We start from the raw sequence: 12,201 nt of genomic DNA on the forward strand, positions 1-12,201 counted from the left end.
AAATTCTTTGAAGAACTGCTTACTTTGATACTCGAGCACTACTTTTACTAACATCATGACCCCGAGAGTCCTACTTTTTTTTTAATTATTATTCTGAATTTAGCATTAAATAAAAAAATGAAAAAAAAGGCCTATAATATATATTTAAATAAATAATAGTGGAATTTAAAATCTTGTCTCCCAAATTGGAATATATATAAAATGAGAAACCAATGTATGGTAGTAGGTGACGGCTGGAGGTGTGGGGGCCACGTGGAATCCGCAATATGAGCTTATCCACGAGACCGCGGCGTGTCGATACGACAATAATTGTCTGTCACTCACAGCCATGTGAGTGTAGCATTCGGCCGAGTCATCTGCATCTAGGCGATTTTATTTAATTTTTTAAATAAAAAAAATTATGATTATTTAAACTAAAAAAAATACTCTGACTCGCCCAAACTCAACACGTTTGTCAAAATGGTCCGAGTCAAATTTTTACTCAACTCGTCATCTTTAATTTTTTTCTTTATTTATTTATTTGTATTTCACGTTTTAATTTATCGTTAAATTACAATTTTTTAAAAAATTTAGAATTTTAATTTTATATTTAATAGATTTTAAATTTTAAATATGATTTTTTCATTTTTTTCTTCCATAAGTTTTTTTTTTTTAAAATCGAGACGTAATAAATCACGTGTTTTTTATTTTTATTTGGTATATAGAGCTCGAAGATGCTCGGTCAACTCCTCCTAAGTTAGACAAATGAATCAACTAAAAGATCATAAAATCGATTCTCCCATCTCACCGATCTTCAAATTCAAAAAAAAAAAAAATCACTCTGAAGAACGTTACAGGTTTAAATTTCCATGATTCACTCTCGATTACTCGGTCGGTCTCTAAATCTCCTACCTTTTTAGCTCTATAAAGTACTTTTAACAAATAAATAAATAAAAATTAGTTTAAAAGTACTATTTAAAAACTTAAAAAAATTATCGAATTTGTTTCACCCACAAAATAAAAATCCCACCTTTCATAATAAATCTCCTAGTCCTAGCATTTACACACCATTTGAGATATTGATTTTTTTAAAAAAATGTTAATTATATTTATTTAAAAAATATATAATACAAATATATATATATATATATATAGAGAGAGAGAGAGAGAGAGAGAGAGAGAGAGAGGAGAGAGAGAGGGGTGTTTGGTGGGTTGGGGAGCTTAAAGAGAAAGAGGGATTTATGTAGTCTTGGTTTGGATACCCCAAAATCTGTGCCCTTTTTGCAGCACCCAGTTTTATTCTAATCTCCAATTTGAAGAGAGAGAGAGAGAGAGAGAGAGAGACAAACGAACAAAAAAACCCACAAATCCAATTCCAATTCCGAATCAAAATCAATTCCATTGAAAGAGATTGAAGGATTGAATTTCTGTTCTTACTTTTCTCTTTCATTTTCCATTTTCCCCATATTTTTCTCCCCACTAGATTCCGGAACTTTTCCGAGATTAAAGAAGATCAAAGCAAAGCAACTAAGTTCATCTGTTACTCCCTTCGAATTTCCAACAATCCATCAAAACAGCACTTAGGTGTTCATCAATCCCCTGTTTCTGTTCTGTTTCTGTTTCTGTTCCTGTTCTTGATCTGATCCTTGATTTTCAACTCACTCTACAGACATTAACCAACTCTTTGTTGGGTTATGAACGGATGAACTACGACTGTTAATCAGTTTGTTGCTAACCATTTTCTCTGGGAATCGGATTCTGGTGGTGTTGGATTAGTGTTTGAGAAGGGTTTTCTTGTTGGGTGTTTATCGTTTACGGATTTCCTTCCAAACCCACCTCGAATCAACTGGGTTTAACCCCAATTCTTTGTTAGGTTTTCGTTTCGATGGCGATGGAATTCCCACATCGATTCTGATTTTTCGTTTGTGTTCGATCGAGTTTTGTAGATTCCGATCATGGCCGCCAAATCTGGGTCGTTGGATTCATGGAGGAATTACTTCCGGAATGCGAATTCGGATATCTTTAGCATAATCGATTACGCAATCTTGGTGGCGGCTTCTGATTGCCCTAAAGAGTTCAAGTTGAGGAGAGATCGAATAGCAGAGCAGTTGTTCTCTTGCCGATTGACTCGCTGTTTTGGCTGCCATCGAGTGGATCTAGCGGTGGTCGGCGACGACAGCGACGGCGGCGAAACGGGTTTCAAGAGCGATTTTGCTGGAGATGGGTGTGAGTTTGAAGCCGGTGGTAGCAAAGAAAGCAAGGTTTATAGCAGTAGAGATGATGCAGGGGAGATGAATTTCATTAGCTTTGGTGAAGCTGAAGCTGAAGCATTAACTGATGAAATTGAACAAGAATCTCAGATTGTTGGGGAGGTTTTGAGGATCAAAGAGATTCTTAATAACTTCGAAGAAGCGGTAATGATTTCTTTGAATGTTTTTTTCATTTTCTGGGCTGTTCTTGTCTGTCATGATGATGATTATTGTTCTGTTTGTTTGTGTGTTCTTGTGTGTTCTTGTGCAGTCCGATTCAGTGTTGTTTGATTCACTTAGAAGACTTGAATTGATGGCTTTATCAGTTGATACACTGCAGGTGATTTGAATTCTTCTGTTTGTTCTTGTTTATGAGGAAAATCTGGATTCAAGTTATGAGTCTTTTTTCTCTCTTTATCAGGCAACTGAGATTGGCAAGGCTGTTAATGGCCTCCGAAAGCATGGATCGAAGCGCATCCGCCATCTTGCTCGAGTTCTTATCTTGTACTAAATCTTTCCTTCGAAGTTCATCGAGTATTTAGATGACATGTGATGAATGTCCACATTTGTCTGCTATGTTCTATAGATCTTATTGATTTGATTTTGAGCTGATCTGTTGAGTTTTATATACGACTTGGTGCATAGGATCGACAAAGAACGATCACTTTCGACCGTTCATGTTCCCTCGTTTTGTTTGTTGAGTGGATGAAGAGCTTTTCGAGCTCGTCTATTGAAAGGGTTCTCTATCTGTAACAGCTCAAATCCACAGGCTTTCCCTTTTGAGTTTACCCCCAAGGTTTTTAAACTGCGTCTGTTAGGGAGAGGTTTCCACGCCCTGAGAAAGGATGTTTTGTTCTCCTCCCTAACCGATGTGAGATCTCACAATCCACCCCCTTTCAAGGCCCAGCCGCCTCACTGATACTCGTTCCATTCTCCAATGGATGTGGGACCCCAATCCACTCCCCTTTAGGACCCAACGTACTTATTGACACACCATCTTGTGTCCACCCTCTAGGGCTTAGCCACCTCACTGGCACATCGCCCAGTGTCTGGCTCTAATACCATTTGTAACAGCCTAAGTTCACCGCTAGTAGATATTGTCCTCTTTAGGCTTTCCCTTTCGGGCTTACCCTCAAGGTTTTTAAAATGTTCCTACTAGGGAGAGACTTTCACACCTTTAGAAAGGATGTTTTGTTCTCCTCCCCAACCGATGTGGGATCTCGCACTATCTGTGATGTCTTGTTTTCGATAACATTTGCACTCATATCTGTCATGTCTTCAATATCTGTTATTACTTTACTTTGTTTGAGAGTAAAAGATCTACCTTATGGGTTGCAGGGAGTGGAAACAAATGGTGGACGTGTGGGTAAAAGCCACCGCTGCGGTTCAAGGTACAGTTCGTTTACAAATCTCTTCGCTTTCGTCAACTTTTTCGAGTTCGTTATTGAGAAACGTTCTTATTTTTGTTGACAAATAGCTGCAGAAGTCACACCGGACTCGAAAAACAAGTCTGCTGCTGCAACAGAAGAAGAAGATGATTATGAAGAAGAAGGGCTTCCATCTCCTCCTTTAGACGAAGCTGCATTTTTTACGACGCAGCCGACATCCATGGAGCTCTCACAAGTATGACTCTACTTCCTTGCTTATTCTATAGAAACGTTTTCTACTTTATGTTACATCGTTTCTGATCGACTGTATTTTACTTTCGGTTCCGTTCCGTTCCCTGCTGAAGTTCTTTGATGGCATGGACGATGATGGAAGTGAGTTCGTTACGCAATATCCTCTCTACAATTTTTAGCTTCCCATTTCTTAGATTCATGATTACGAATTGGGATATATGTCGTTTCAGATCCTCGAAACAGCGGGGAAGTCGTCAAGAACCGTGATAATGTGAGAAAAACATCGAATGGCATTCCAAATTCTATGAGGTGCAAACAACAAACCGTTCGAGAGGTCGACGTGCCTGCTAAGGTTAATAAGAGTCAAATGAAGGAACAAGTTGTGAAGCCAAATTCTGGGCTTTTGAGGCCACAGAAGCTAAGCACAGAGCAGAAGAACATACAGCGCAAAATGGATAAGCCTACAATCCCAAAGAGGAGCCAGCAAGATGTAAGAACAAGAAGATCTGATACGACTAGGTAATTCGGCTCGACATTCGAACTTTTACCTGATTTGTTTGGTTTGTGTTTACCAGAACTTCAAGAGCTCGGACGAGGTTGCGGTTCAAGTGAAACTTGAAGCGACAAAGAGGAAACTCCAAGAGAGTTACCAACAAGCTGAAAACGGTAATTGTTGCGTTTTTCAGTTCGTGTTCTTATCGATTCTAATACCAGTTTCATGGGGAATGTTAAGGTTTAGTGTCGAACCAATTAAGCTAAATGTTTATGAGTTTCTCAGTTGATTCATGGTGTTAATTCAACAGCCAAGAAGCAGCGTACGATACAGGTTATGGAACTACACGATCTTCCCAAGCAGGGACTCGGCCATCGAAATCCACACATAAAATCTGGAGGATACCAGCGGCATTGGGCGAATGGTCGGCGTTAGGATCGTCGATGTTAAGGTAGAAGACTGATGGTTCCAAGAATCAGGTGGAAGATGGTTCCAGCTAAAGCTCCCTGGCAAACAGTGTCTGTCTTGACCGACTTGCTCGAAGGTAAACATCAAGAAACTTGGTTTCGGTTCGGTTTCGGTCTGGCGTGCCAGAGAAGGCGGTCCAGATTGTAAGGAGAGTTGGGTTATCTCTTCACATAATTACTGTATAGAAGCCTTCATTTGATATCCTCTTCACTTCAGTGACTGCTACTCATGGACTGTTTCCTTCCCCCATGTTTCTTACATTCAAGGAAGCCTTTCTTTCATATAATTTGGCATAAAAACAAGGTGCAGTCCAATAAACAGTGTAAAATCTGATCTGTATACTCCTTCTGATGATGAATGCTCATTGTTCTTATGGAATAATAGCTACTGATTCATTCAAATGCTCTTTCTTTTTGTTCTAGAGCTGTTTGTTCGAGACGGGTTCGTTGAGGGGATAGAAACATGTCTGGTAATCGTTTTTTCGTTCTACATTTTCATGGTTGAGATGCGTTTGGTAAACGAAAAGTGATATTGAATGTCATGGAAAGGGTGTGGATCATTAAGATTCAAACATTTTTTAACTCCTAATCCTCTGTGAAGAGATTTAAACCTCTGGTCTCTTAGTTGATGATATATTCGTTAATCGTGTTTAGTTACCGACGGAATGTGTAACAGTCTAAGACCACCGCTAATAAATTATTATTTGCTTTGACCCTGTTCGAAGTAAAGCTGGACCCTTTTCTATAACACACGGTCTAAAATCGCGACATTGACGGAGATAAGTGAATCGCGACATTGACGGAGATAAAGTGAAATGTGATATGAGAGGGAGAATGTGGTGATGGGTTTATCCATGGGAGTAGTGGAGAATGGGAAAGAAAAAGGGAAAAGGGAGAGTTGATTTGATTTGATTTGCTTTGATTTGCTTTGATTCCAATTAATATTTATTTCCCATATTGCCCTTCCCCCCTAAAAAAAAAAAAAAAATTAAATTATAAACTATGTAAATGAACGATTATATGGAAGTAAATTAATTATTCATTTCTAGACCTTTGTTGATAACCTGAGTTTTAAAAACTAAATTGTCTAATAGATTCCTGAATATCAACGTTTAGATTTTCGATGTGATTAATTACTATCACATAAATGTTGCTCGTCTTGAAGAACAAGAGAGCTGATCAAAAGACTATCCTATAATTGAATTTTGAATTTTCTTACCGAATCAAAAAGTGGCTTTGGTTATGAGTTAGCGATCAAACAGAAAAGGGGTTCGAGTGAATTGAAAAGCTCAGCTTTGGGAAACTGTTAGGGAAAGGGCAAAACTGTCTATTTTTTTAAAAAAACAATAACCTTTAGAGGGGAAAAAAAAAAAGAAAAAAAAATGCTAATTAGGAAGTGGTTGGATTTGGATAAAAACCCTAGACGCACTCAAAAGCTAATTAATTACAATGGAACAACCAAATCCAAAAAAGGTTGACTTATTTGGCAGCTAAGTTTGTTGTTGCTGCCGACACTAATTGGATGTGTAGGCCACACAGACAGCCCACTTCCTTTTCTTCTACTTTTATTATTAAGATAAACTCTAAAACTCAAACTTTGTATATACCAAATCTGTGAGTATATAAAACATACCAAAACATTCAAATGTCAAACATACCAAAACATTCAAATGTCGAGACGAATCTGTGTGTACTCGGCTCGATGTTTGGAAACTCCGAAGACAATTAACCAGCTTATGCACATCTCAATTAATCTCACGAGAGAACCCATCTAACTCTACAACATTTGGGTGCCGAGCTAACGAAACTCGAGGAAAATTAACCAGCTTACGCACATCTCAATTAATCTCACGGGAAAACCCATCTAACTCTACAACATTTGGGTGCCAAGCCAACAGAACTCGAGGAAAATTAACCTGCTTACGCACATCTCAATTAATCTCACGGGAGAACCCATCTAACTCTACAACATCTTGGTGCCGAGCCAACCGAACTCGAGCAAAATTGAACAAAGAAAAAAGGAGTACAATGGACATAGTTAAACAATACATATTCAAACGTTAGAGTTTCTAGCACTTACTGCTTTCTATCCAGAAGATGATACGCACCCTCCACGTCTATTGATGACTGAGGTCCTTTAGAATGTCACTAAACTAAACTAATCTTAAAAGTTAAGCATTACAAGCCAAATTCAAAGTCATGATCAGAAGGTTATTCTTCAAACCCGCCAATTGTCCTGTGTATCTACAAGTGTGTGTGGTATATAAATAATTTGGCAAAATGGTTTACAAGTTTTAAGTCGACACGAGATGAGGACCCGCACGGGGGAGTACACATGAATATGTGACATACTTGACACTGTCCAGTACCACAGAGACAAATATTCTCGACATTGACTTTGGCGTAATCACGCTGTCGACTTCGCTGTCACCAGCTTCTCTTGGATCAATGAGAACAGAAACTACCATGGAGGAAGATGTTTTATTGTTACCTGGAAAGCTGTCTTTGCGTGGGTTTCTAACAGGTTCTTCTGTGATGTTGAAATTTGATCCACTTAGGGGAACCGGAAGATCACCCAGGATTCTCCTGTTCTTTCCCTTGTTAAGACGAGTAGCATTCCCACGATGCGCTCGAGAAGTATTGACAATTGAAGATGCTGGAATTATTACGCCCGGAGATGTTGCCGAAACGTCAAACTGGAACACTTCTGTGCACAAGCCAGAACTCAACATCGGTCCTACAGATGAAGAAAAACCATAATTATGTATAGAACAATGTTGAACCCGCCCCACAATCATTGGCCAAGACCATCAAGCAAAACTTGAGGATATTAAAGTTTGACACTCATCTAATACATCACATAACCATTAGATCAAATCCTCATACACGAAAACGTGTACCCCCAAAATCAATTTTCCGCCTACTCTTTGCACATAAATCGGGACAATATATGGCCTACAAGATTCTGTCAAAAATGAAACTGGAGAATGGGTCGGAAATCCTAAATGAAAAAGAAAAAATGTGAAAGTCATGGCAACAGCTTCCCCAATGGCCAAACAACCTATACAATCAAACAGAAGCAAAACAATCATCAATAAGGAATTGCAAGAGTTTATTAGTTTCAATTCATGTTGCTTCCCCTTTTCGCACAAGTGGGACGCATCGTAAAGCAAGTTTTCCGGCACGTAACAGGTAGGTGTTGCTTTTTCAAGGGCAAAAAACAATAATCATATTCGTGCAAACAGTCTATCACACACTTCTGAATAAAAACTATTCATGTGCACGCATCGATATCTGATGAAAAATCATCCTAATTCACGGTGTGGAACTATGTTCTATGGTTTAAATGCTCGAAAACACCTTTTGAAGGGTATTATGTCACAATCAGATCTATTGAAGAAAATTCAAGTCTAAGACATCTATAACAAATTTGTCTTACATCAGTATAAAGGCTAACAAGGGAAAACAACGAGTCAATCTTCCTGCCTACTTTTCAAATTACATGGGCACCAAATAGAGGACACAATGCTTGCATTGTTAGGAATCACGACTCTCCACAATGGAATGATATTGTCTACTTTGAGCATAAGCTCTCATGACTTTGCTTTGGGCTTCTCCAAAAGGCCTTATACCAATGGAGATGTATTCCTTATTTATGAACCCATGATCATTCCGTAAATTAGCTAATGTGGGACTCCCTCCCAACAATCCTCCCTTCGAACAAAATACACCATATAGCCCTTCCTTGAGGCCTGTGGAGCCCTCGAACAACCTCCCCTTAATAGAGGCTCGACTCCTTCTTTGCTTTTGACTACACCTTCGAGGCTCACAACTTCTTTGTTCGACATTTGAGGATTCTATTGACGTGGCTAAGTTGAGGGCACGACTCTGACACCATGTTAGAAATTACAAACCTCCACAATGGTATGATATTGTCCACTTTGAGCATAAGCTCTCATGGCTTTGTTTTGGGCTTCCCCAAAAGGTCTAGTACCAATGGAGGTGTATTCCTTACTTATAAACCCATGATCATTCCCTAAATTAGCTGTGGGACTCCCTCCCAACAATCCTCAACTCGCATATATCCAGTGTCCATATGTCTTGTTTCAACAGCCATCTGATAGTTGATACCATTAGAATTCTAAATCCCAATAGAAGAGGTAAATTCAAGCAGATTGTGCAACAAATGAAACTTTCAAATATCATCATGCCATGCATAGAAATTGTATATAAAAATAGTAATCATATAATTAAAAATGTTAGCATGCTGGCCATTACCTGCAAGACCTTCACGAAACCACTGTTGGAGTTTACCATCAGCCGCAGTTGCCTTGATGTTTGGGATTGTGAGGGCTGGACTAAGATCCCTAGGAATTGCAAGACCAGTCTCCCTAGCCTTGTTCGTATCAGAAGCCTTGCGAGAGGCCATAGCTTTCTCGCCAGCCAGGAAAGAATGAATTATCAAGTTTCCATCGATCTTCACTAATTTGTCATTCCTTGGAACGTATAAAGAAGCAACAAGAGGTTCGCTAGCATTTCCAAGCTTATTAGACTTGTTTGAATCATTTAAATGCTCTGACCCCTTTCCTTGTTGATTGAATTTCATGTCTCGCCCTTTCCTATAAACTCCCTCACATTGTAAGCGGTTCAAAGTACCAGATTTTCCACAAGGAGTTCCTACATTCCCACCATCGGATAAATTGAAATGCCTATCGACTCTCAAAACCCTCCCATGATTCTGATTGTATAAACTATCACCAACAAATGCCAACTTACCAGGAACTCCTTCAACATTTCCAAATCTGTCATTCACTACAGGAACTAGACCACCAAAAAGCATGATAAAGAACAACAGACCCAGAAAACTAACACTGGCAACCTTCTTAGTTCTTCCCACAGCCTTCTTACTCTCATTCTTTTTACTCCTAGCTACAGAAGCAGGTTGTTGGGGCTTTAGTCTAGGAATAGGAACCAGAGGGACCTGAGACCCTTGCGGTTTAACAACATAAGGAGCACATGGCACCCATGGATAAGACATTGGAGGCATTGATGGATGCGGGTACATACCAGGAGGAGGAGGCTGACACATACCATTACCACTCAGCTGCTGTCTCAGAGCTGCATTCTCAGCCAACATATACGATATCTTACTATTCAATCCAGCAATGGTTGAATGCATGATTCTCACTTTATCCTCCAACTCCTCCACATAATGTTTTTTCCTCTGCCTGGAAAGATGCGCACTCTCTCGATTCCTAATCAACCTCGCTTTCCTCTTCTCTTCGTCCTCGTTTACAGCACAGGAACCCAATTGGGGATTGGTAGTTTCCGCAGGAACAGATGACCTTTGATACTTGGAAGATCTCAAATCCGCATTACCTTCATCCTGTTCTTTCTTCCTCTTCGTCATACAAAATTTCCCTATTTCCTCTGATTTAATCTTCTGGTCGACACTAACATCATAATACTCAGCATTAGCAGATCGGCAATTCATTCCTTCAGAGACGCCAGAATCGAAATTTCCAGAACCCGAGCCCTGAGACGACACTGGCTCGCCTGAGAATTCATGATCACTACCACCGCCACCATGCTCTGGGGAAGGACAATTCACAATCCTCGAACTCTTTGAGTCCCATCCACCAGAATGAGTCGAAAAACACTCGCTATCCGCGGTTCTTAATTCAGAAGATTGATAGTTTAGAAACTCACCTTCATCGGGGGACTGCTTGCATGAAACCGCAGAGCTCCCCGATCCTGGAGAGCATGCAGGGCTGCAAACACGAACAGCAGCGTCCCCAGAAGCTTCCCGGTCAGCCTGGAGAGGGATATCAGGAGGCAAGTCCAGCGAATTGGTAGTTTGATCCAAATCTTCGGAGAGGAGGAAATCGTCCGCCTCAGAGGGGAGGAAAAGACCGTCAAGATCGTCAAAGGTCAGCTCAAAATCTTCATTTTCGTCGAATCCCAAATCCAAGGCCGTGGAATAAAGAAAAGGGTCACCGGGGTCGTGATCGGGATCGGAGAAAAACAGAGAGTCGAAAGGCGGAATTGGGAGGGAATCAAATTCGGAAGCGTAAGCTGTGGAATTAGGGTTTTGATCGGAGGGGGGAACAACTACAATTGGGTCAGCCATGGTTAGGGTTCTGGTGATGGTGAGGAAGATTGGTTGGAGTTATAAGGGGAAGACCGAAAGGAGAACAAATGAAACGCAAACTTCTCACCGCGTTCTTGGTCAAGCGCGCGTCAATCTCCCTCTTTGTGTCCATGGCTCCTAAATCTTATATATAACGCATTTTAAAATGGTGACAGAGTCCGACATATGTCAGCAAGACAATGGATCTTTAAGAGGATAGATTATAAAATCCCACATCAATTGAAGAGGTGAAATACGTAACGGGTTAAAACGGACAATATCTATTAGCGGTGGACTCAATTCGTCGTGTTGCACGAAAATGTCATCTAAATAAATAACATTTCCATTTGATTCTTGCAATTAATTAAAAAAAATCAGTTGATTTTCCTTTATTAATTTTGTCAAATTATTAAAATAATTTTAATTTAATTTTCTTACGTCATTTGATTCTTATCTCAATGGTGTTTTTGAGGTCACGACCCGAGAAACAAAATTTTCAAAGCTTAAAACATTTATGGTGTCTAGTTAGGTTTAACGTTCAAGTGAGTTAGATAAGTAAGCTAAATTTGGTGTCATTTCACTGTCGAGAATCATTAATAACCCATCACGAATTAGATAATAGTGTTGAGTAACATGTTCGGTACCACGTTTTACCTGGTTGCTTGATACTTTGTCATATTTAAGAGTCCGATTAAATTATCAAAAATGTCTTTAAACTATGTTGTCGTCTTCCATTATAGTTTCAAATTTTAAAATATTTCATTTTAAAGTTTATTTCAAATCCGCTCTCTTATGCTTTTGTTCTTAAATTTATAGAAATTTTTTTACCTATTTATGTTGACAAAATACCGACTTCCCAACTAAGATCACGTGTTTTAAGTTAGATGAACTATGTTCATATTAATATTAATATATATATATATATATATATATATATTTATTTATTTTAAGGTCTCATTTAATTATTATTATACTTATTATATATATTTTTTATTTACTATGCCAAATTCAAAAAACAAAAATTAAATGATTTTTAAAGACTAATAATCTAATCTAAGGTATATAAACTAAAAATGTCAACTTTCTTTTGCAAAATTCATGAATCTTTAGTAGAAATGATGAGAAAAATAGATTTTATATTCAATATCTACAACGACGTTGAGTTCGTGAAAAGTCGGTTAATAGAAACATCAACTAATTGAGTAGAGGAATGTGTCACGATCATGCTCGTCAAAGGCATGTTGCCTATGGCCACATGTCAAAT

At 38.9% G+C, this 12,201-nt stretch overlaps 2 protein-coding genes across 3 annotated transcripts; one reads left to right on the forward strand and one right to left on the reverse strand.

Annotated features, from left to right (window-relative positions):
• Positions 1-1,273: 1,273 nt before the first annotated feature.
• LOC111482296 (probable mediator of RNA polymerase II transcription subunit 26b) lies at positions 1,274-4,790 on the forward strand. Of its 2 annotated transcripts, none has more exons than XM_023128007.1 (9): positions 1,274-2,393; positions 2,500-2,568; positions 2,650-2,732; positions 3,567-3,619; positions 3,712-3,851; positions 3,961-3,988; positions 4,078-4,337; positions 4,423-4,513; positions 4,651-4,790. In XM_023128007.1, exons 1-9 carry the CDS (start codon positions 1,935-1,937, stop codon positions 4,773-4,775), a joined length of 1,308 nt encoding a protein of 435 aa, XP_022983775.1. In that variant the 5' UTR covers positions 1,274-1,934; the 3' UTR covers positions 4,776-4,790. The 2 variants fall into 2 exon arrangements, with proteins under 2 accessions (XP_022983775.1, XP_022983774.1); XM_023128006.1 differs by having other exon boundaries at positions 1,649-2,393; positions 3,706-3,851.
• Positions 4,791-6,831: 2,041 nt separating this feature from the next.
• LOC111482250 (bZIP transcription factor 17-like) lies at positions 6,832-11,045 on the reverse strand. The gene is made up of 2 exons (XM_023127953.1): positions 9,086-11,045; positions 6,832-7,544 (listed from the first exon to the last, which is right to left on the reverse strand). Exons 1-2 carry the CDS (start codon positions 10,935-10,937, stop codon positions 7,102-7,104), a joined length of 2,295 nt encoding a protein of 764 aa, XP_022983721.1. The 5' UTR covers positions 10,938-11,045; the 3' UTR covers positions 6,832-7,101.
• Positions 11,046-12,201: the final 1,156 nt, after the last annotated feature.

Source organism: Cucurbita maxima, unplaced genomic scaffold (assembly GCF_002738345.1).
Source record: "Cucurbita maxima cultivar Rimu unplaced genomic scaffold, Cmax_1.0 Cma_Scf00007, whole genome shotgun sequence".
NCBI lineage: Eukaryota > Viridiplantae > Streptophyta > Magnoliopsida > Cucurbitales > Cucurbitaceae > Cucurbita > Cucurbita maxima.